This window comes from Apis laboriosa, unplaced genomic scaffold, assembly GCF_014066325.1.
Source record: "Apis laboriosa isolate Shangri-la unplaced genomic scaffold, ASM1406632v1 scaffold26_cov146, whole genome shotgun sequence".
Classification (NCBI taxonomy): Eukaryota; Metazoa; Arthropoda; class Insecta; order Hymenoptera; family Apidae; genus Apis; species Apis laboriosa.
The window spans coordinates 680326-705947 of record NW_025222592.1 but is presented as its reverse complement, the minus strand read 5'-3'; the positions used below and the strand labels follow the sequence as shown (position 1 = coordinate 705947).

The following is a 25622-nucleotide window of genomic DNA, read 5'->3' as shown; positions in this document are numbered from 1 at the left end:
TAAGTTTCAAAAAAAAAACTTCAGTTTCAAAAAAAAAAAGAAGGCGGGGGAAGGGGAAGATGAAAAAAATCATTATACACGGAAAAAATATATTCCAACTTCCCGCCCTTCTATGAAATTTTTCATTCGGTCGAACAGCAATAAAAGCCACCTCCGACATAGTCCGCATGGAACACACGGTATATTCAAAAGATTTACATTTTCCGTCCAGCAGAAGACAATGTTTCACGGGGAGGTATGACGGGGCTAAGCGACTGTATATTGAAACAATAGTGCGAGACGGTCGCATTTGCGCTGAGGATACACACATATCGGTGGTGCAGTTCTACGTTATTGTTAATGCAAAGTACGATGTATAAGTGCATGCGACGTTCAAGTTATGTGCAAATCCAAGTTAGGCAGTGCATCTTCCATGATAAACCGAGATTGCATTTTTCGTTATCTTTCTTAAGCTGTGATTAAAATTGTTCGTTGTTATTGTATTATTATAACGATTAAAATCGTTCATTGTTAAACGCAAATGATTTATACCTAGATTTTGCTATAATTTTTTTTTCTAAGAGGATTTTTAACCCTTTTAGTATTCAAGCATATCAGATTCGCAGAATTTCCGAGAAATATTTTAAGTCGATATTTCAAATATATACATTTGTATATATTTCATTGAATTTCACTTCAAATATTTCAAGTATTATAATGTAAATATATTTATGTGCAAATAAGATTCAAACATGCGATCGCTTTATCGAATAAATAAAAGATGATACGCTTTCGTTTTGATTAAGCCTTTCGATTGATTAATGGTAACAATATCAAGACTAGAAGTACAAAATTTTATTATATTATTATATTATATATTTATTATTATATTATTATATATATTATTATATTTTTATTTATATTATTTTATTGAAAAATAAATACTCTTTTGTATTTCATATAACTGATTTGAAAATAGTAAAATATTTCCAGAAGAAAAATTTATTTTTTCATTATAAATTTTAATGTATGAAAAATGATTTTAATCCAATTTAAATCTAATATTCGTAAAGCGGTAAAAAAATTTATGCTGAAAAACATCATTTTTTTTATATTTTTATAAAATTTTATATTTCATATTTTATGTTTATATTATTTCTATGAAATTCATTAAATTTCATTTTAGGCATCGATACCATTCGAAATATTGTATAGAACTTACAATCAATGATAGAAAAATTATTCTACCCAAGGTAAAGTGAATGAAGTATTATCAATTGTTTTCTCAGAAACTATTATTAAATATAGATGATTTATTTATTTATTTTTATAAATTATATTATATTTTATAAATTATATTATATAAATTATGTTATATAAATTGAATATATACAGTCAAAAATAGTATACAATACAATATAGAGTCAAAAATTAATAAAAAAAGTTGATGAGGGTAAATCTCAGAGGATGGAAAAAATACAGTTCCTTTTTTTTAAATGGAATATTATATTATTTTTTTGTTATTTAAATGCATCAAATTTGATAATATTTCCTTGAAATTTTACATAATTGATAAAAATTATGATATTTTATATAATAGAATATAAAAAAAAAATTTACATTACTAATGATGTAAAATTTTTTTTATTATTTATAAAATTTACAAAAAAATCAGATATCTGCAATAGTTTTAAATAAAAAACTATATTTTATAATATTCCATATTATATTTACAATAAATAGTTTTATTCTAATTTCTAATTTTTAATTATTATTCATATTATAAAATTTTTTTAATAATTCTAATTAATAAATCGAAGACAAATTTGTGGATTAAGAGATTTAATTCTCGCTTAAAATATGATCTTATGTCATAAATTGATTACCTCTGTTAACTTCGATTACTTCGTGCTCTTTTATTTATCGAAAAAAAAGGAAAGAAACATTTGTCCGTGCTAACAGAGCTTCCATCTAGTTGTATCTTATCTGTCTGTCTATTCATGACGGATAGCTTTTTGTAAACAATTTCGTTTTCTTCTATTTCACGAACTGGGAACGACCATTTGTCCGGAGGCAGGCTGCAGGAAATCGAAGAGACGATAACGGAAGAAATAGGAGAACGATTTTTCAGAGAAGTTCGAATCACGAAGTAATGGAAAGTCGTATTTCAGATGTTCAATAATTAAAATACATTTCGTAATTCTCCATGTATCTAATCTTTCTTTCACAGAACTCGCAGAATTAAATATTTTAATAAATAAAGAAAATAGTATTAAGTATAATAAAGAGTTATAGTTTTCTTGTTTTGAATTATTTTCAATCGTGATTTATATTTATATTGCATTTTGCATTAGCATTAAAATATTTTATATTAATGATAATAAGAAATATTCAGAATTTTTTATTTTTTAATAAATTTAAGTAATATGTATATTTTTGAATTTTTATATTATATTATAATATAATATATTATATTATAATTAATTGAAATGTTTATAAATGTTTATTTCTTTTTATAAACAAGGAATTATCATTAATGTTAATAAGTTCATTAATGTATGACTTTAATTATAAAATATTAAAAAATATTTAAAATTAACATTAGTTATTAGTTATTAAATATTTATGATTATATTAACTACATAATACAATAATCTTATTAATTAAATGTATTATATTTATTTTATGTTTTTATGTTTTATTGTAAAGTAATAAAGTATAGTAATATATATAGTAATATTATATTTTAATTTAATTAATCTATATAATAATCTATATAATCTAAATCATATATAATATGATATAGTATAGTATAAAGTAGTATATATAGTAATATATTAACTACTATAATATAATTATATTAACTACTAATATATAGATAAATAATTATTATATTATATAATATAGATTTTATTATATATAAAATATTGATATATTCTTTCACATAAATATTTAATATGTAAAATTAAATTAAATTCTTCATTATATTAAATTCTGATATTTCTATTTAAAATAACTTTAAATTAATTTTTTGAATTTTCAATTGTATCGTAATGATAACATCGAATAAAAGTTATTATAGAATATAACAATGTAATTTGCCATCATTACATATCCGAACAATAGAATTATAATAATATATATTGGTTCTTGTAACTGGAATAAGTCGTACCATTTTTCTGATTGCAATTAGAAAGAAATGTTAGAGAGAAAAGATGAATGGTTTAAAGAGGACGATATTTTTAGTATAATGTTTTTTTCTCAAGTGTAATGGTGCACGTTCATTTTACTGTTGCATTTATTCTAAATTAAATAAATTAAATAAATGCAAAAGAAAGTTTATTTATAAATTTTTATTTTAATTCATTGAATCAAATTAATTTATTTTAAAATGCAAGAATTTGAAACAAAAGTTTCGATTTTTAATAAATTAAACATTTTTTAAAATATTTTTATCACTATGCTTACATATATCACAATTTCAAAGAAGATAATAAAATCTTTTATATAACAAAAGTTAAACGAATTATTATTTCAAAAATATTATTAATTATATATTAAAAAATATTTAAGAAATAATTATTTGATAAAAATAAAATAAATTATTAAATCATAAAATTAATGTCTTCTTATTTTATTATTTATATAATTATTATTATATTATATATATATATATATATATATATATATATATATATATATATATAATTATTATTTTTATAAAATTAATCTTTTTATAAAATATTCTTATAAATTATTGTAATATAATTAAAAAGAAGATGATTCTTTATAAAAAATTAAATCGAGAATACATAATAAAATTTTATATATAAATCTTTATTTTAAAAGAAACTATTTGAATATATATCCTAATATATCCTATGTTATGTCTGCTTAAATAAAAAAAGTTATCCATAATAATAAAAAACCAAAGCAATAGAAATTGCTTCGATTAAAATACCTAAATTTTAGAAATTATTTTAAATTTCAATATATTAATTAATAAGTAAGAACTCATGAAATAATAAATTAATTCTAATTATTATCATACTACAACAATATTATCTAATATTAACAATATCATTTTTATTTATATTTCTATAAAATAAATTAGAGAACAATATTTGTTGATTTCGTATTATAATATTCGATTAGATATTGCAAATTACGAACATAAGTTATGTAAAGTACATTCGTTTTCACAACTGTTCTATTCAGCTGATGATATGAAGATTACGTAGTATGTTGTTACGCAAAGCGTGGGAATAGCATAGCAAGCCAAGTTTTAGCAATAATGGGACTACTACGATTGTTTGATTTACTTGTTCCAGTAAATCGCTGCTATTGTTGAATAATCAACGAAATATCGTTGAAAATTCTGTTTTGTTACTATGTTACGTTGATTTGTTCTCATACTTTCTCGATGAATGGTGAGATATTATAAATTTTAATAGTATTTTTAATATTATTAAGATATTATAAATTTATTATATTCTTAGAAATGTTTAAAAATTTTTGTAATGATGTAAAAAATTATATTAAATGTTTAATTTTAATTTTAAAAATATTATTATCATATAGTAAAATGATTATTTTTATAAAATTTAACACTATTCAATACGTGTTATTATAATTCGACTAAGTTTATAAGTTTCAATAAGCATTTCTTTAATTTTATTATGCTAAATACGAATCTAAAAAACTGTTCTTCTTAAAACATAAAGTTTTTGAAAATTTAATTTAAAAAAAATTTCAATTTTCCAAATTTGAAAATAAAATTGAAGCTTTTTATGCTTTTATAATAGTTAATAATTATTTTTGACATGAAATGATTCTTTAAACTATTTCAAAGAAAATGACATAAATAATTATTAGATTATAAACATTTAAATATATTTAAATAATGATCAAATTTAAAAGATCGAAAAAAATTTATTTTTGCTGATATTTTTTAATTTATTTCAAAAATTAAAAATATAGAAGAAATCTAATCATATATCCAATAAAATAGATTTTTTTGCTGAGGAAAACATCAAGAAAAACTACAAAATTATTTTTGTTTTTAATATAAAAGCAAAATAATTTAATTGAAAATAATTGATGATCATTTGTTTTTTTTTTATTTACTTTTATCTATCTATATTGAAATTATAAAAACATTAATAAAAACTATTAAATTAAAAACTAACTAAAAATATTTAACTTTTGAAAGATGAAAAGAAAAATTTTCGTGTATATAATGAGTTACTTTTGATCTGCAATAAAATTTTTCTTGTTTAAAATATAAAATAAATTGACGAATCATTCCGTAACAGAAATTTTTTTATTTTTGGATTGAAAAATGATGGATGTTGAGTTTTGATAACAAAATTTTCATAATAGAATTTTTTATTTGAGTTATCAGACAAAATTTTTTTTGACAATATTATTTATTTTCGAAGTGAAAAATATTTAATAATAAACGTTCGATTCAATAAAACAGCAATATACAATTCTATATATTTAGTACAAAAATCCTTCGTATTTCTTTTTAAAAAAATGCATATCATAATAACGAGATATTTGCATAATAGCGATGCCGTTAATCTATTGGCGAGAATTCGAATTGCTGAAAGTCATAGAGCGAATAGGTTCCTTCGATACACGGCAGTTCATCATTCCTGACTAATTGATCCTTCAGCAGAATGTGTTTTGATAGAAACGGTTGGTTTTGCAGGTCGAGGCCGGCGACGTCATACTCAGGGTGAACGAAGTCGATGTCAACCGATTTAGTACTAAAGAAGGTAAGAAAGACCGATCTGCTTCAGCCTCTTTCTCACGATATAATGCACATTCGACTGAATGCACTTTCCTCTTTTTCTTTCTCTTTTTTTTTTTTATAATCCCTCCACTTTTGCCTCCACTTTTTATCTGCGACATGTTATATCAACGAAAATATATGTTCTTGTATGTTTGATAATTCGATCGATGAAAAATTAAGATTATTTTTGTATTTAAAAAAATGTATATTCTGAATTTTTAACAACTGTTTCGAATTTTTTGATAACTTTTTTTAAATTTTATTTTTTAAATTTTAATTTCTCTTTCTATATTCGAACGATGAAAAATATTTTTCTATAAATTATCTATTTATTCCTATATTTTGCTAAATTGATTTTTCTATGAATTATAATTAATTTTATAGAATAAAATTAACGTATATTTAATTAATAAAACATTTTATTTGTATAATTTAGTAAAAAATTTATTAATATTAATATTTATATAATTTTATAATTGATATATTTTACAATTATTTTTTAGAGTTTTATACTTATTTACTTAATTTATTTTTAATTTTCAAAATATTTTTTTTTACAACTCAAAATTATAAATTGATCAATTTCAATTATATCAAATAAATATTAAATTTAATTTAAATATGGAATCAAATTTAAATTAAATTTCAAATATAAATAAAAATTTAATAAAAAATAATTTAAATATAAATTCAAATTCAAAATAAAAGCAATATAATTTATGTCAAAAATAATAAAAATTCATTAAAAAACTATATATTCAAAATTTTTGACAATACACTTTTTTTTTTAATTTTTGTTTTTAAATTCACAATAATTCAATTGAAATGTAAACTCAATTTAAATTATATCAAATATATATTTATATTTAAATCAAAACATTATATTTAAATCAAACATAAATGAGAATTGAATTTAACTTTAAATAAACATAAACTCAAATGCCAACCACATACTAAAAATCATTAATAACAAATCTTATCATTATTGTCCATAAATTTACAATATTTAAATTCAATTGAAATATAAATTCAAATTAAACATTAAACATTAAACATTAAACATTAAATAAATTAAACATTCAAATGCGAATTAAACTTCAAATAAATAAAAACTAAAAAATTTCAAATTTAAGTAAATTTATTATAAATTATATTCATGAATTCAAATAAATTTAAGTAAATGTTAACTAATATGATGTAAAAACTTCATTACAAACAATCGTATATTCAAAATCTTTATTAAATTAAAATATAATACAACTAAATCAATTTTTTAGAATTTTCACCAAAATAAAATTTTTCAGTATAGGAACGAAATCTTTGAAAGTCAATGAGATTAACTTTCTCGTAATTGCTATATCCGGGATCGAGGAAAGAATTATGATCAAAAAAGAAAAGAAAAATGATCGATCGAGTGAAAGTCAACTCATGGTTTATTCCTTGATTGTTCTTATTTTGAAGGTCAATGAAACCTGCGTTCGAGTGTGAAAAATTCCCAAGAGTTCGGTTTTGCTGATTGTAAAGCAATCGGAAAATGCTGCATAGCAAAAGGGAAAGATTTACGATTCGCATTTCGCGACGCGTTTCATGTTAAGATGGCAAATAATTCGCGAGGATTGACTGGCTTATCGAGATATATTAATAGATCATTGTTCGATTGAATTTTCATATCCGCAAAAATGATAGACGAAATTTATAGTGATTTTTGACAAAAGTCGATTTTTAGAATTTGGATTAAGAAAGAGATTAAACGTTTGTAAAGAATAAGAATGATAAATAATTTTAGATATTTTTATGATTGAAATTTTGCTTAATGAAGTTTAAATATATTTATTTTAATAATATTTTTATAAATATTTTATTAATATTTTAATAAACTTATCACAGTAATATAATTATTAAAATAATAAATAATATATCTTGATAATGTAACTAAAATAATACATAATATAAATATTTTTCTTATTTTTAATATTTAAAGATTTTATTTTAAATTAAACAATTATTATAGATTATTATAAATTATTTTTTAAATTTGAAAACTATTTATAAAAATCATATAATGGAATTATATATGATTATATAAAATTTCTTTATTTTATGACATTAATATATTTCTTATAAAAAATATATTCTTAAAAAAAATTTACTTAATTATAATAATGTTTTTTATAATAATGTTTTAATATAATGTTAAATCATATAAAAATATTTCTTTTTAAATTTTTAAATTTTAATTTATATTTGATTAATCGAAGATGTTAATTGACTTTACTTATACTAAATATGAACTTCTATTAAAATAAAATAATATCTAATGTATAATATAATTAATTAAGATTTTTCTAATTAATTTAATTTAAAAATATATTTAAATAAATAGAAAAAATAAATATACTAACTTAAAAGTAAATTTTGTAAAAAAAAAAATCAAAATTAAAATTTATTTTTTCTTATAGCACATCTATTCATCTTTTTTTTATTGCAAAACTAGTATCTTCAGATAATTATTAATTCAAATGGAATAGATATATTAATTTATTCAATCAACAAAATAATTAAATCTTCTATTATAAAAAAATAATAAAATCTAAAAATTATATAAATACATAAAATAACATGTAATAGAATATTTATATTAATTCATTACAAACATAATTTCATAAAACTATTTCAAATTTAAAAGAATAAAAATATTCGTTCATTCCTCAAAGAATATTTTCTAAGAAATATTTTCTAAGACTTATGAATATCAATTTAAATTCAGCATCGCCAATGAATATCATATATATATATATATACATCAAATCATATATTCTATATAAATAATATTATTAAGGTATGCAAATATTTTAAGATTCCCCGAAGAATTTCTCGAAAAATTTCTCAAAAATTTCATCTGAATTCTTTGACCAGAATCATCTCGATCTTCGTTTCATTCTAGTCGCGTTTTGTCCGATTGATATGGATCCGAATTTTTTTCTTTAATTCATCGTGATTTTTGAAGAAAATTTGTAGAACATCTAAAAGTAAGATGGCCATTGAAATTGAACTAGATAACACCAAGGAAAATCGTATATGTAAGCGAATAGTTTATTCCTTTGAGATTCGAATCAAACGAGAGGTTAAATTTACAGCGTGTAGCTTAACCTTTTGATTTGTCAAGTGTGTTCCATTCGTCATGCAAAAAATATTTATTCCTAGAACTTCTCGATATTCGAATAATAAATATCGATTAGACGTAGAGATTATAAGAATTAGAATTGGATTAAATTTTACATTTCATTAATATATCGTTGTCCTTGAATTATGTATGGTTGTTTTTCTATACAAGATTATGACTGTTTTATAAAAAAATTATTTATAGAAAATGATTGATTTATGATTGCTTTATAAAAGATAATTTACAAAAAATGACAGTTTTATAATTGTTTTATAAAAAAATGATTTATAGAAGATGAAAAAATTTTATATTTTTGTCAGTGATTTATTGTTCTCATATATATTTCATATTTTTTCTTTTTTCCTGGATTTTGTCTTATGTATTTTTATGATTTGATTTATTTTATGCTTTCAAATATTATTCTTTTTTCTATATAATTTTTGTTTAAATAATTCTTATAATTTTATATATTTATGTACCTATTATTTTTTATTTCATTTTATTTTTTTTATCTATATATAAATCATATTATTTAAGAATACATTTTATTATATTGTATATTTAAATCATGTTATATTAAGATATATTTAAGAAATTAATTAAGAAAAAAAGAAAAGTATAAGTAATACTATATTCAACTTGAAAAATTATATATATTTTTGAAAAATATGATAAATTTTACTGTTATTAAGATATATTAGATTTCTATGAATTTTTAAACACATAGACAATAAAAAAAACGAAAAAGAAAAATATTAATAATTATATTTATTTTAATTTTTTATTTTTATTTTTTCAATATATTATCCAATTAAATATAAAATAGTTTTATATTGACAAAATCATAGAATTTTCCTAAATAATTATAATATAAATAAAATTTTTAATATAGATTAAAATAGAAAAATTTGTTTCTTTTATTATTATGAAAAAAGAAAAAAATAAAAAAATAAAATTGATCATTCACAATATTTTTGATAAAAAAAGGAAAAGTTTCAAGAAAAAAATTTAATCTATTCTTCAAAAAAAATTTTTTAAATATTGATAAATGATTTTTTATTAAAATTTACACATAATTTTCAAAACAAATATTTGATTTTTTTATATTTTTTTATATTTTTTTATATTTTTTTATTGATAATTGTTAGAAAAAAAATAAAAATTCAAATTTAAAAATATTACTAAATCATTTTGAACAAACATAACGAGCAAACAGAAAAAAATGTTTACATGTACAGAATTTATCATAATTTTTTCTTTTCTAGACGATTTTGCAATAAAAAGAAAACAAATTCAGTTTTTATGTGTAATGTACTAAAAAAATTTTAAGTATATTATCTAATATAAACTATGATTTTGAATTTTTTTGCATTATCATTACTATTTTATGTTATAAGAATGTAGAAGTAATCTTAATCTGTTCATTTTCTGAATCTGAAGAAAAAACAATATTTTTGATCAATAAAACAATAGCAGATGAATTCATATATTTAAATTTCAATAAGAAATTATGCAGAAAATTAATAATTTACAAAATTTATACTAATAAATGAATAATAAATAAAATATCATATTTATATATTTATTATAATCTATAATAATTCACAATGAATAGCAAAGCTCTTTCCCTTTCATGTTTTGATTTTAATTTTCGAAAACAATATTTACATACAAACTAAAATATATTTTTTTTATTATATATAATATAAATAATATATTTATTTAATTAAATAATAAGAGAAATTTTTTAATTTCAAAGTTTTTTTTAAAAATGATAAAAACATTACTTTACTTTTTCAATTTTCCTTGATTTATTTCTATCTCTAGATTTATCGCTCAAATATTATCAATATCATCATATTATTAATATCATTAATAAAAAAAATCACGAATAAAAATTTATCATTAATAAAAAAATCATTAATAAAAATTTTTCGGCTCAATAACTATATTTTTTCAATTAATGAAATATTTTTTCAATTTTCTTTTTTTTTTACATTAAGTTAAAGTAATTTTAAAATAATTTCAAAATAAGTTTTTTGTAATTATCTAGTTTCATTAAAAATGAATTCGCTTTTCTTGCTACGAAGTTCTCAATTTTTCATCATCAGGGTCATATCGAGAATTTTATATATCCGGCTGAAACGTTGAACCAGCCCATTAGCAGGAATTTTACGATGACACGATGCTGAATTCGTATAGCATACGCGAAATAGGACACTTGATTGAGTGTATTACAGAATTACAGGTAATCTGCGAGTTCGGTGTATCAAACGAAATAGCCTTTGATTAATTTTATCGACAATATAGTTATCTTTTAGCCGACTTATCCTTCATTTTGGGATGCAGTTACAATATGATGAAACAAAATTTAAAAAAGAAAAAAGATATTTATTGTGTTTCTTTTTTTCAGTTTTTTAAAATTATAATGATTGAATTTAAGGATGATATGAAATATTATAATTCTCAACTCATTTATTTTAAATTTATTATTATGAATGTAATTGAAACAAAATTGATTATGTTTTTTGATTTTACAATTTTCATTTTATCTTGTTAATTATTATTCTTTTTTTTTATTCAACATTTATGAATATCGTTTATTTATTATAGTTTATATTTTTAATTTATTATAGTTTTTTATTCCTATTAACAAAATATATTATCAATGTTATAAAATCTAATTCTTCATATTAAATGAAAAAGAAAATTTGATAAAAATGAATGAATTATCTATTTACATAAGGAAATTATCTGTCCAATAAATCAATCAACATATAATGTGTAACAATGTTTCAATGTCAAATCAAACGATGTTTAATAATAAGGTGATTGTATAATAAGACTATTCACGTTTATTATATATTCTTTATAAGAATATATAATACAGACGATTTTATATACAATTATCTAATCAATTATATTCAATGATTTTGTTCTAAGATCTTTTGCCTTGATTTAATCTTAATAAATCAATAAAGCAATAAGATAATGAAAATGAAGAAATTGTTCAAAATTTTACTTATTTTATTACTTTTAATAGAAATTATCTTTTACAGAAATTTTATATAGATTATCTTTATTATATATATAAAAATAAATTATAATAAATAAATGATTATAAATTAATAATAAATGATACAATAATATTTTCATCTTTATCGGAATTTCATTTTAAAAAATTGGAAATTATTATTTCTATCACTTCTTAAGAATGCTTTCGTGAATAGAATTATTAAATATTCTTATTTAAAATATAAAATTTAAAAAAAAGATATATTTAAAAATAATGTAAATAACATTATCTGATTTTACTTTTATATTCATCTAACATTGAGATAGAATTCTTGATATAAATCTTGTTTTGTAAGTTAGTCAATTTCAAGTTTAGCATGTAATTAGGCGAAGTTTATTTTAATAAACTTTAATAAATTTATTTTAATAAACTATTTTAATAAACGATAATAATGACAATAAATAAAAATGATGAAATCATAATCAAGTATAATAATTCATATACTTATGATAATTTTATTGATAATAAAAAATTGATTAAAAGTAATAATTATTTTCACAACAATTGCATTGAACAAACAATATTTCTTTCATATCTTGATCAATAAGACGGCTTAGATATTCATGACTTGGCACAACGTCTTGAAAAAGAATGCAACTAGTGTTTCGAAAATAATACTGTGTTTTTCAATTGCGTAGTTAACATTAAGCTAAACATGTCTACTTGATAATATTCTGGCATCTATTATCAATTGTAATATTGTCGTATTAATTATCATAATCATAATTTTTCTAATTATCATCTATTATAAATTTATTATAATTTATTTTTATGTAATAATTAGATAATTTTAAATAAGCCTTTTTTTCATTTTTTTTTTTTTTTTTGTATTTTCTTTCCTTCCTATTGTAAATTTTTCAGATCAGTTTTGAACATTTTTAATTTGTATTTTTATAATTTTTGTGACATACATAATTAAAGAATATAAATTCATACATCTAATTTTATCATAATTTTATATAAACATATGATATGCAAATAAAACTAAAAGTATTTCGATTAAAAATATATTTAAATATACATATATAAATATATGTTTATAGATATAATATATAAATCAAAAATTGGTAATATCACTTGATAAAGGATAGAAAAAAAAAAACAATAGCATTCTTATATATCTATAACTTATATATTAGTAGCAAGAAATATTGATATTAATATTTATAAAATTAAGATATTAATTTATTTTATTTTAACATTTAACAATATAAGATCTTATAAAATATTGAGAATTTATTTAAAAATATATATTTTTATAAAGATAATTATCATTTATCATAAAATAATCTTATATATAATTATAAAATATTTTAAAATACATATCCAGATGATATTGATAAAAAGATGATAAAATATTGTCTAGAAAATATTAGATGTTATGTTAATACAAATATATGATAAAGATGCACACTCAAATCACGTATACTAATCCTTGCAGATAATTGTAATAAATCACATATATATGATTTGCGAGGGTTAATTTGAGCAAAAAAAAATTGCATAAAAAAAATTCAATAAAAGTTTCTTCAAATAAAAAAAGAATTACGTTTTTTGCAAATTCTTATGATTTTTTTTAAATAAAATTAATCAAATTTAGTACAATAATTTCAAATTTAAATTTTCATTAGTTTTTATTCGTGATTAAAACAGTCTTTTAAGAATTTGAAAACTAAAAAAATATTCCTATTTATGATTACTAAAAAAAAATTTATTTGTAAATGTTTGAATATTATTTATTAGATCATGTTAAAAGTAGAAAAAATCAGGAATTAAGCTCAAATTATATACTACTGTATTGTTAAAATAATTCAATATCAAAATTAAAGATTATTAAATTTTAAATGAAAAATTATTTTTCAGTAATCTCAAAAAATAATATTATATATCTTCATTTTATAGAATAAAACTTATTAATAAATAATATTATAATTTTTATTTTAAAAAATAAAGCTTTTATATTTTTATTTTCCTATTCTTGATATACTTTTCTCAAAATTACATAATATTTTATAATGCTTAGTTTTGAAACTTGGTTACATGACCTATCTCTAATATAGTAGTGGCAATAGAGTTAACGATGTCATATATTCTTTTCCTAAAGAAATTCAAACATACAGAAGAATTGACTTTTGATAAACTTTTAATAAAAGAGTATTGTCATTATTTTGAATGAAAAATTGTTAGGTCTTGTCTTGTTTTTTAAGATAAAAATAATAACAGAAATAAGAATATATTATAAATGATAGAAATCATAATGATGAAAAAATGAAAGTCGATAATTTATAATATAATAAGGAAAAAAGAATATTGCATTGAAGTTCTATAATAAAATAAACTTAGGCATATTTTTAAAGCTATTGTGATAAATAAACTATTGAAAAATTGAAATTTGGAAATATTCAAAAAAAAAAAAAAAAAGCTACGAAAATGAAAAATATGATATTTCAAGAATAGCTAAATTTAGAATTTTCATCTTAGAGAATAAAATTTTCTTTTTGTTTGGAACAATTATAGTTTCACGTTATAATTTTAGATGTTAATAATATTATTTGAATTATATATTAATTACTCTATATGTAATATTAAAAAATAAGAAATAAGATAATTAAAAAAGAAAGATAATAATTTTATGCACTTTTATTCTTTTAATTAAATGATCAAAATGTAATGTCATAATAATATTTAAAACAAATCTAAAAAAATTTATTTTTATACTATGCAACAAATTATATTGCAAAACCTTTTTCCAGCTTATGATATGATTCAAAATATTAATATATTCGGGAGCATTTTTGATATTTGAGACACTTTTGAAAAATAGATTTTAGAAGCCAAAATAAAAATTTATATACAAAAATTTATATATAAAAACATTAATTGAGATTTAATTATTAAATTATAAATAGTTTAAATTCGCATTAGATGAAATGAGACAAAGATAAAAATAATCTACTATTAATACTATTTTTACTATTTAATAATAATATTTTTAATAATAATATTATATAATTATATTATTAATAATATTTTTACTAATTAATACTATTTTTCTTTCCATCTTGCAAGTTTAAATTATTTATTATATAATTAAACAAATATACATTGTATAACTAAAAAGTCTCAATTTTTGATATATTAATTTTTATTTTATAGTTTTCTTCTAAAATCTATTTTCCAAAAATCTCTATTACATCAACATTTTACTTATAAAAAAATTCGTATTATTTTATTATTAATTGAACAATATTTCTTATAAATCGACACACTTAAATTTACATGATTAGATTTACATAAGAAGAACAATAAAAGATCGGTCAAGGTGTAGGAAATAACGAAATAAAATTCCAACGGCAATGCTTGTTTCGCGATGGTTAGTACAAGGAAGAACGTTTACATCTAGCCAAGCGTAAAGCAGCCGAGGCAGCGCAATATCGGGCACCAGCCTCGTATTTCCTCCTGGTTCCCGTTTAATTTGACAAGCTGACATCACGTACAGAGGCACGAGGCAATATTTCACTCTCGTGAACCGTGAACTGTTCAGCGTCTCCTCGATTCGCCGCGTTTGCGTTTCGAGGATATAATTGGTAAACTTGGCCGAACTGTTGCTCGGAAACGAAGGATGCCTCAGATATCTATTCCTTCGAAACATGCGACTTGGAGATGGGAGAGTGAAAGTTTGACGAAAGTCTTAGGAATGAGAAAATTTGTTCTTTGGGACTTCGAGACTTTTTTCGATATGTTGAGTTTTTTTAAGAATGACAATTTTCGATGGGTTTTATCCTTTTTTGATAGAAGATAAGATTGCTATTTATTAATATGTTTTTTATTTTCTAAGCTTATAATAGCGATTTTTACTTATTTTTGTTTTGAAGAATTGTTTGTGGAAAAAATAATGTAAATTTTTATTATTTTTTTCACATTTGATATTGCGTATATATAATTTTAATTAATTATATATTTTCCTTTTGCAAATCAAATTTTTCTATAAATTTGTTTTCTTAAATTATTAAAGTAAAAATAAAATCCAATTTAAATTTATTGTTTCAAAATTTAAAATTTTATATATATATATATATATATATATATATATATATATATATATGTATATAACAATGAACATAATATACTTATTTAAATAAACATAACTTAATTTATAATATATATATTATAATTTTATTTATATTTATTTATTTATAATTTATAACATACATTATGTTTATATAAGCTATGTTTATTTAAATAAGTATTTTATATTCATTGCTATTATATAATATATATATAATATGACAATTTGTGGGAATTGCAGTAGAATGATTAATAATATCTATTAATTAATTTGTGATGCATTTCTTTTACTAGTGTAATTTTTTTATATTAATAAGTATATTTTTTTATGTGATAAATATTCATCTAAATATTAAATGATTCTATTTAAAAAAAAATAAAAGTCATTTTATATATTTTATATAACCGCTACGCGTTTATTTAGAGAAAATTACATTAAACTATATTCCTATTGCAACATTAAATTCTAATCTAAATTATTTTTATATATGGTTAAAATTCTCTTATATCAGATTATTCTATAAATAATATCAATTTAAAAATCCATTTCAGTTGCAAAGAATTATTTATAATAATATAATTAATTATTAGTATAAAATGTAATAAATTTTTAATAAATTATTAATATAAAATTTTGTAAAATCAAATTAATACAATTGCAATTTATAATAAAGAATAAAAAAAATAACTTTAATAAACGGATAATCGATGAATTGGAAAGTTACTATTGATACTTGATTGAGAGAAAAAGTAAACAATTTAATTAACGTGAAATATATTGCATCTATTTTTTTTATTATTAGTTAATTATTATTTAAATATTTTGTTCAATATAAAATATTTTATAGTTATAATAGTATAAATTTTTAAAAAGAAAAAAATTTTTTTAACTAAAAAAATAAAAAAGATAAAAAAAGATTTAAAATGTGCTTGAAAAATATTATAAATTAAAAACATAAATTATTATTATCTTTTTATTGAAATCAAATTTCTAAAACATTTATTTTTAAATATTTATAATTAATATAATATCATAAAATATTATTTATAGTATTATCTTATTAATCGAATATTATTTTTTATTTTGTTCTTTAAACAATTTTAATATAATAAAAAAATAAGATTAGCTACAATCATAAAAATTTTCACATGTTATCTTACAAGAAGATACTTATCTTAAAAAATCTGATTTTAATGAAAATTGATATATATATATATATATATATATATAAATTATAATGAATTATATATAAAAAAAAAATTTATTTTTCGATAGAAAATCTCTTTGAAGAATATGAAATTAACTTTCAAATCTTTATCATTTTTTCGTGTTTGAATACAATTTCTGATTCTGATTTCAAATATTTTTTATAATAATAAAGCATTAAAATTTAAGTATTTTACAACTTATAATTTTAGTTTTTTTCTACTTTTGTATAAAGTTATATTTAAAAAATAATAATAATAATATCGAGATTTTAAGGAATGATTTCATCTTCTCCAAGTATAATAAAAGAATTGATTCATATAACCTATTATGATTTACATTCGTACATAAAACAGAATTTAGTTTTAATAAAATATAGTTAAAGAAAAATAAACAAAATTAAACAATTAAAACAAAACAATTAAAAATAAAAAACAATATTATTTATTAGTTGAATTTATATAAAATATGAATATTTTTGCATATTATATATTTGCAATATCCTCATAAAAATCTCTAGCATTTTAACAATTTTTAGTAATCAAATATATTTTTAAGAAAAGTTTCTAGACAAACAGAACGTTTAATTAAACCACCCCGTCTAGCATCTTAATCTCGCTAAACACACATTCCTCCCATCTCTCTCATCCTAAATTCATCTGCTCACAATGTTCTATTAACGCGTCAAGTTAAATTTTCCATTTTGCTCGGCTTAAAACCAAGTTTCGCGCGAAACGATTTAACCTTACTCTGAAATTGCGACCTATCTTTTTCGCCAGGAAGCATTTCATCCTTCTCTCGTTAATGCAAGCACGAGAGTAAACCAGTTTTTCCAAAAACAACAAAATGGAGAACGTCCTTAAATTCCGCTTGCAAACACGCGAGGAACATACAATAGCTCGATCTAACTGAACTTTTCATCTTACTTTCTCTTTTTTTTCTCTTTTTATTTTTTCAATCTTTTGTTTGATATGATATCTTTTCTAATGGTATTTCGTCATTTTGTGTTCCAGTGCTGAAATGTCTGCGGCTCTCGTCGGATCCCGTCACCCTGAAATTGAGAAGGGGTAAGTGAAGTGCGTTTATAAATTATTTTATTCGCACGAATACTTATGTCGAGTTTATAACTATAACTTAGATCATTGACTTGTTGAATAAATGAAAGAATTTAGACTTAACTGTTTTTTTTTTTTGTTTGAAAAATTAATATTGATAAATTTTCAAATATTAGCGATAATTGTTGAATCAGATAATTATTAATAATAATAATACATGGATTGTTTGTAATTCATGTGATTTATTATGTATATTAAAATTAAAATTTTTGATCATTTATACTATTTAAAAATTAATATTTTTTAATTATAAAAAAAGATTGAAGCTATTAAAAATTTAAATATTTTTATAAAAGTTTATAAAAGTTATAAAAAGCGCATTATAAAAATATAAATAATTTTGATATAGATGAAATAGCGAAAAAAATTTGAAAATAATTTTTTTTAAATAGCATTCTATATTTTTTTATTCTTATTATTAAAACAAATTCAATTTATTCAACTTATTCAATTTATTCAATTTATTTACTATATCATTTCATATAATAAAGCTATAAATTATGATTTCGACTTCGAAATTATTCAAATCATATCATACATGATGTCGCTTCATCATACGCTTTATCATACATGATTTAATCAATCGATAGCTTAAAATGACATTATTGCAGAAATTTGCAATTAAATGTAATACTTTCTATATTGAAGTAATCCGTTTTACATAATGCTTAAATTAATTCATTACGTAATTATTTGCGTTCATTATTATTAGTGTAACGATGTAACTGTGCAACATTTACAACTTTGAATTCTACAATTCTACAATATATATCGATATGTTATCCATAACAATCGATAACATTATTATATTGTTAATAATTCAATATATTGATAATATGTTAAGATATTGATAAAATCAAAATATAATTCTAAATAAAATAACTATAATTTTTATTTTCTTTATTCAAAAGTTATTGTTAAAGATATTGTTAACAATTTTAATATAAATTAACTAAATATTTTTATGATTTTTTGATATATTTAAAATATTATTAAGATATATTTAAATAATAAGATATATTTCAATAATAAGAAAGTGGTTTAAATTATAATATAATTTTTTTATTTTTTCTATTTTTATTACAACATTATTACAAATAATGTTTTTATATATTTTAATAATAAGTTTCAATAATAATAAGAAAAAAAAAACTCATTTCATCTATTAACAATATTTTAAATATTCAAAAACTAAAATAGTTTAAATTAATAAAATTAATAAAATATGAATAATCAATAATTACAATTTTACCTTATACTCGCATTTCGATCAAGATTAATCTTTCAATCTCAATATATCTAAACATATATAATTTTAAATAATATTTTGCAGATTAGAATCGTGAAACAATATTTATCCTTTTTAATCTATGATCTATGAAATATATATATATTTCCAATGAACACTAAATATTTTTTCATTATTTTCTTCAATCTTTTATATTTGTTATTTTATCAATGAAAATTCCGATAAAATTATAGATATCACTAAATTAGAAAAAATTTTTTGCAACATTTATAATAATTTTTATGATAAGGATTTTTTAGAGATTAGAATAGAATCTAATAGCGATAATATTGTTAAAAGTTATTAGCACTATCGTTACATTAATGTTACTATCGTGCTAAAAATTTGAAGTTGAAATTGCATCATTGATAGGACATTGGAGCTTTAGGAAAATAATTAATTGGATTAGTTTGAAAAATTTATTTCTCTAGAATAAAGTTCATATTATTTTACGATAAAAATGTAATTATGAAGTATTAAATAATTCTCGATAATTCTCGATAATTCTCGATAATTTAAAGCTGGAATTTCTTTATAATACGTTTTAAATTTTTTCATTGAAATGAATTCTTTTTTTCCATACAGTAGTGATAAAAAGATGATATGTATCAGAATTTTTTATTTTTATAATTTATAATTATTATAAAATTCATTTTTTTATCAAAATTTATAATAAAATTTTTATTTAGATTTCATATCTAATCAATTTCTTATAAAATTACATACTTATTTCTTATCATAGAGTGGAACAAAAAAATCAACATATTTTAAACATATTCTTTTTTATTTTTTAATTCTTTATTTTTATCATATTTTTATTATTTATTATTTATTATTAATTATAATATTTTTCGTTTTTCTTATTTTTTTAGACTTGCATTAAATTTATTAATATTTTAAAATGAATATTATATATAATATAAATGAATATTATATATATATAATAATGATCATGATATAAATGAGTAAATTAGGATATTTTATAAATTAATTAAGAAATGATAGTTTTCTTCAATCTTCTCTAAATTTAATTTAAATCTTATTATTCAAAATTATTTTTACATAGAAAAAAACATTATTTGCTAAAAACAAAAATTACTTAAGTGTAAGTTTTCAAATAAAAATTTATAAAATTCACAAAAATAAATTCTGTATCCAAAATTATCCAAAATTACATAGAAATAAACATTATTTATTGAAAACAAAAAATTAAATTACTATATTAAAAAAAAAATTACTGAAAAATTGTCAAAAAAATTTGAAATCAATAAAAATAATTTTTAAAATACTTCGCAGTATAAAAAAAATTTGTTAATCAAATGCATATTTTAACAATTTATATAGAAAACAATTTCACAATTGAAATTTACGAAAAAAATTTTATCTCTCATTTCGTTCCGCTCTAATGCATATGCGTAAATATTTATAGTTTATTAACTCTTTCTTTTAATTTTACTTCCTTCATTTGTAAAATTCATTTTTTTCTTTAAATTTTTATCTAATTTCAACTTATAATTCCTTGTTAAAATTACTAATTTTAATACTTATAGTATAATGCTCTATGATCATTTCATTTAATTTAATGGCATTAATACTTATAGTATAATGGTCTATGATCATTTCATTTAATTTTATATTTATTGGTTCCTGGTGAGAAAGATCTCATCGGTGAAAGTATTTGTACAATGGGGATAAGTTAAAGGAAATATCGGTGGACTGCGATACACACATGCTCTGTCGATAAGTGTAATCGATATTGCATGAATGGTGAACTTAGCCGTTTTTCTAATCCTCCGGAATTCATGAAGCGTATCGTGCCACGCGCGAATCCGCTTCGTGCATTTCTGTCAGATGGATCCATGCAGTTGAAAGTGCGCCAAGAATGCAGAGGAAGTTGACGTATTTGGTCTGCTGAGGAAGTTCCGGTTTCTGGTGAATGTAAGACGGGAATTTTGTAGTTGAACATATTTCTAGAAGATGGAATCGGCTGTTTGTAAGTGGATGTATTTTTCATTATAAAGAAAAATAATTGATAATTGATTAAAATTTCTTATTTTAATGAAAGTTTTAAAAGGTAGATTACTTTGTAAATATAAGATGAGAATTTTGTAATTGTTTATTATATATCTCATATCCAATTATTACTATTGGAAATATTTATATCCCATAAACATTTCAATATTGCTAAAAATACTTACATTTTAATGTTCAATATTATTATGTATTTATATCTATATACTTATATCTATACTTTTAAAAATTATTTTTAAGTTTAATTTTATGACAAATTTCATAAGATATAATACATCATAAGATAATTTCATAAGATATAACATTATAAGATATAAATATTATTTTATTATTTTATTATTTATTATTATTTATAATCTTTATTAGAGTAAATATGATAATATCATATGATATAGTAATCAATAGGCCAAATTTTTATAATATTATTTATCTTAGAGATACTGCTTCTATATAACATTAATAAATTTGTTTATTAATATTTAATTTAATATAATTTATGTTAGCTCAATTATAAAAATACTGTGGTATTAATAATGTAATATTAATATAATATATAATATATAATATAAATGTATTTTCTTGTATTTGATTCATAAAATATAGTTAAAATAAAAAGTGAATTTATATTTTATTAGATAAAAATGATTCATTATAAAACATTATCAGATACATGTTATTTAAATTGTGACAAAAAAAGAAACAATATTTATATATTTTTTAATTCCATTTTACATTATAGCAATCATCAAAAAGACATATTGTAAAAATTGTAACATTTGTAAAAAAAAGACAATGCCAGGTTGAAATCGATTTTTTGTACTTTAATGTATCATTTGTTATGAAGAAAAATTATTTTTAATTGATTCTTATAATTTTTATAATTTCTTATTTTAATAAGAATTTTAAAGAATAATAGATTGCATTGAATGAATGTAAAATAAAAAATTTTATAATTGAACTTATTTCTAGAGAATAGAATCGACTCTTTATAAGTGGATATACTTTTTATTATGGAAAAAAAATTTTTTTTATTAAATAAGAAATTTTTATTTTAGTGAAAATGTCAAAAAGATAAGATAGATAAATAGAAATTCTATAGTTAAAATTGTTTTTTAGCAAAAATCAAAATTAATTTTTCATAACTTTCATTATAAAGAAGAATAATTTTTGATTGATTATAGTTTTTTATTTTAATGAAAATTTTAAAATCTGATAGATTGAATTAAATAAGTGAATGGAAGATAAAAATTGTGTAATTTAACTTGCTTTTAGAAAAACTTTTTATAATTAAAATGATAGATTAGATATATTTTTCATTATAAAAAAGAATTATTTTTCATTGATTATGAATTTTTATTTTAGTAAAAGTTTTGGTAGATAATAAATTGCATTAGATGAGTATAAAAAAGTTTTATAAGTAAATGTATAAACGAGATAAAATTTTTAAGAAATAAAAATTTTTAAGAATAAAAATATTTTTTTATAATCTAAAGTATCTTATTTACATCTTTGAGTATTGAAAAAATTAAAAAAATAATTATTTTGATTATAATTTTTTATCTAAAATAAAAATAAGAAATAATGAAGTATATGTATAAAATAGATCATATAATGGAAATTTTATTATTAAATGTTATTTAAATGGAATCATCCCGTTGTAGCTACATATTTGCTTATAAAAGAAAACAATTATATTTGATTGATTATAATTTCTTATAATAATGAAAGATTTTAAAATGTAGATTATATTTATAAATTATATATATGTATAAATTAATATTTATATATCTTTTGATTAAATATTTTTAATAAATAATTTTAAATAAAATTTTTAAGTTCTTGTTAGTTATTACTCAATAATATTTTGGTATCGTAATTTTATTTTTAAGAATTTATTATTATTTATTATTATTTATTATTAAAGAAATTTAAAAAATTAAAATATTTATTTTAATATTTTTTATCCTTTAATTCTTTTTTCTCTTCGATATTATTTTCTCGATACTATCATATCATAATATTATAATTTAGAATAAATTATTCAATATTATTTCTATTGAATCTATTTTATTTCTATCGAATCATTGCATTTTTCAAGCGTTATTTCATCGTTATATCTCTATCAAAATGATCAGTCACTTTTATAAAATTAAATCAATTTCGATTTTATTTCGATTTTAAAATTATATTATACTAATATTAATATTGATTATGAATTATAATTCTCACTTTCATAAAATTAAATTAATATTTAATATAAATTAATAAAGTATATTTAAAATTATATTCCTAATAGGTTCTTTAACAAATATTTTATACAGATTTATATTTAAAATTATAAACATATATATAATCATGAGATATACACTTTCACAAAAAATAATTTATATATTATATATTTTTATATTATGTAAATAATATTCTATTAATCCTTCTTATTAAATAAAATATCAATATAGATAGATTATCAATTATTTAAATTGGAGAACCTCATCAATTAGAAAAAATTAAATTCATTAATAGATTATGAATATATTGTTTTTTTTTATGAATATACTAAATTTTTATACAATAGCATATTTTAATATATGATTATTATTTTACATACTTTATATATATACAAATTAAAAGTATTTATTAAAGTTAAAAATTTATAAATATTGCTAATCACAATAAAGAGATTGAAAATTATCAATCCATTATCTTTAATAGATTTTATATAAATTATATTCATGAACTGCATTATTTATTTAAAAAATATGGCAAATAAATTCAAAAGAAAATAAAAATAGAATGCAATTTTTGAAAAACAAATCAATGATATATTTGAAATATTTAAAATTATAAACATATTAAGCGATAATAATTTATTTTTATCTCAATAATTAGTAGGGAAAAAATTTCAAATAAGGAAATTTTCGTTAATGGAATAAAATTTTTTTTAGGTAAATTATTTTAAATTTTGAGAAAAATAACAATCTTGTTTACAACAAAATTGGAATAATATATAGAAATAATATAGAAAATAATTTTTATTTATTTTATGAAAATTAAAGATCTCTTTTTTTAATTGCTAAATCATACAAGTTTTTTAATTTACAAAGCTGAATAAAATTGCATTTTAAATCATAAAATTGAGTTTCAAATCATTTCTTTTTTCGAATGTTTCAAAATGAAAAAAATTCAGATTTTGTTTCTATAGTTATATGTTTACATTTTTATCATTGTATGTATTACATGAATGTCAATTTCAAATTAAATTCTGTTTTCATTGTTGTATTAGTAAGAAAAGATGTCTTGTGTTTGTATTATGAAAAAAATAAAGTATAGTAGTCAATAATAAAATCAAATAAATATTAAAGTTTTGAATCTTTAAATATCAATATATTCGGATAATGAATATGTTAGATAATGTATTATAAAATTAAATTAGTGTAAATATAAATATATATCCATTTTATGATGTAAAACATCTATATTATATAAATATAATATAAATTAATATAATTATAATATAAATTATATTAATCAGTCATAATTATATATATGAGCAATTAAATTCTATAAATATTAAAAAATTATTAATAATTTTTATAATACTAATTATGGTAATTTATCACAAATAAATTATCAATTAAAATAAAATTATTACGACACAAAGTTTTTTATGAAAAAAAAATAAAACATGTTACAAATAAATCTAATTAATACAATAATTTATTTTTCATAATTAATAATTTATTTTTTAAGTAAATTTAAAAAATAATTTTAAAAATAATAATTTAAAAATTTCTTGAAGTATATAATATATATATATACTATTATATATATTATTATATATATTATTATTATAATATATATATATATATATATATATTATTATTATTATTATTAT

At 18.5% G+C, this 25622-nt stretch overlaps 1 protein-coding gene across 8 annotated transcripts in view; it reads left to right on the top strand.

The window, feature by feature from the left end:
- LOC122713772 (PH and SEC7 domain-containing protein) overlaps positions 1–25622 on the top strand; it is a 138045-nt gene that overhangs the window by 78984 nt on the left and 33439 nt on the right. For 4 of the 8 annotated variants that reach the window (XM_043934525.1, XM_043934530.1, XM_043934523.1 and 1 more), the window contains exons 2-3: positions 5696–5762; positions 18307–18360. In XM_043934525.1, the coding sequence (XP_043790460.1) occupies positions 5696–5762; positions 18307–18360 (121 nt within the window). Of the gene's footprint in view, positions 1–5695; positions 5763–18306; positions 18361–21504; positions 21690–25622 lie in introns of all 8 variants that reach the window. The other 4 variants (XM_043934526.1, XM_043934527.1, XM_043934528.1 and 1 more) reach the window with 3 other exon arrangements.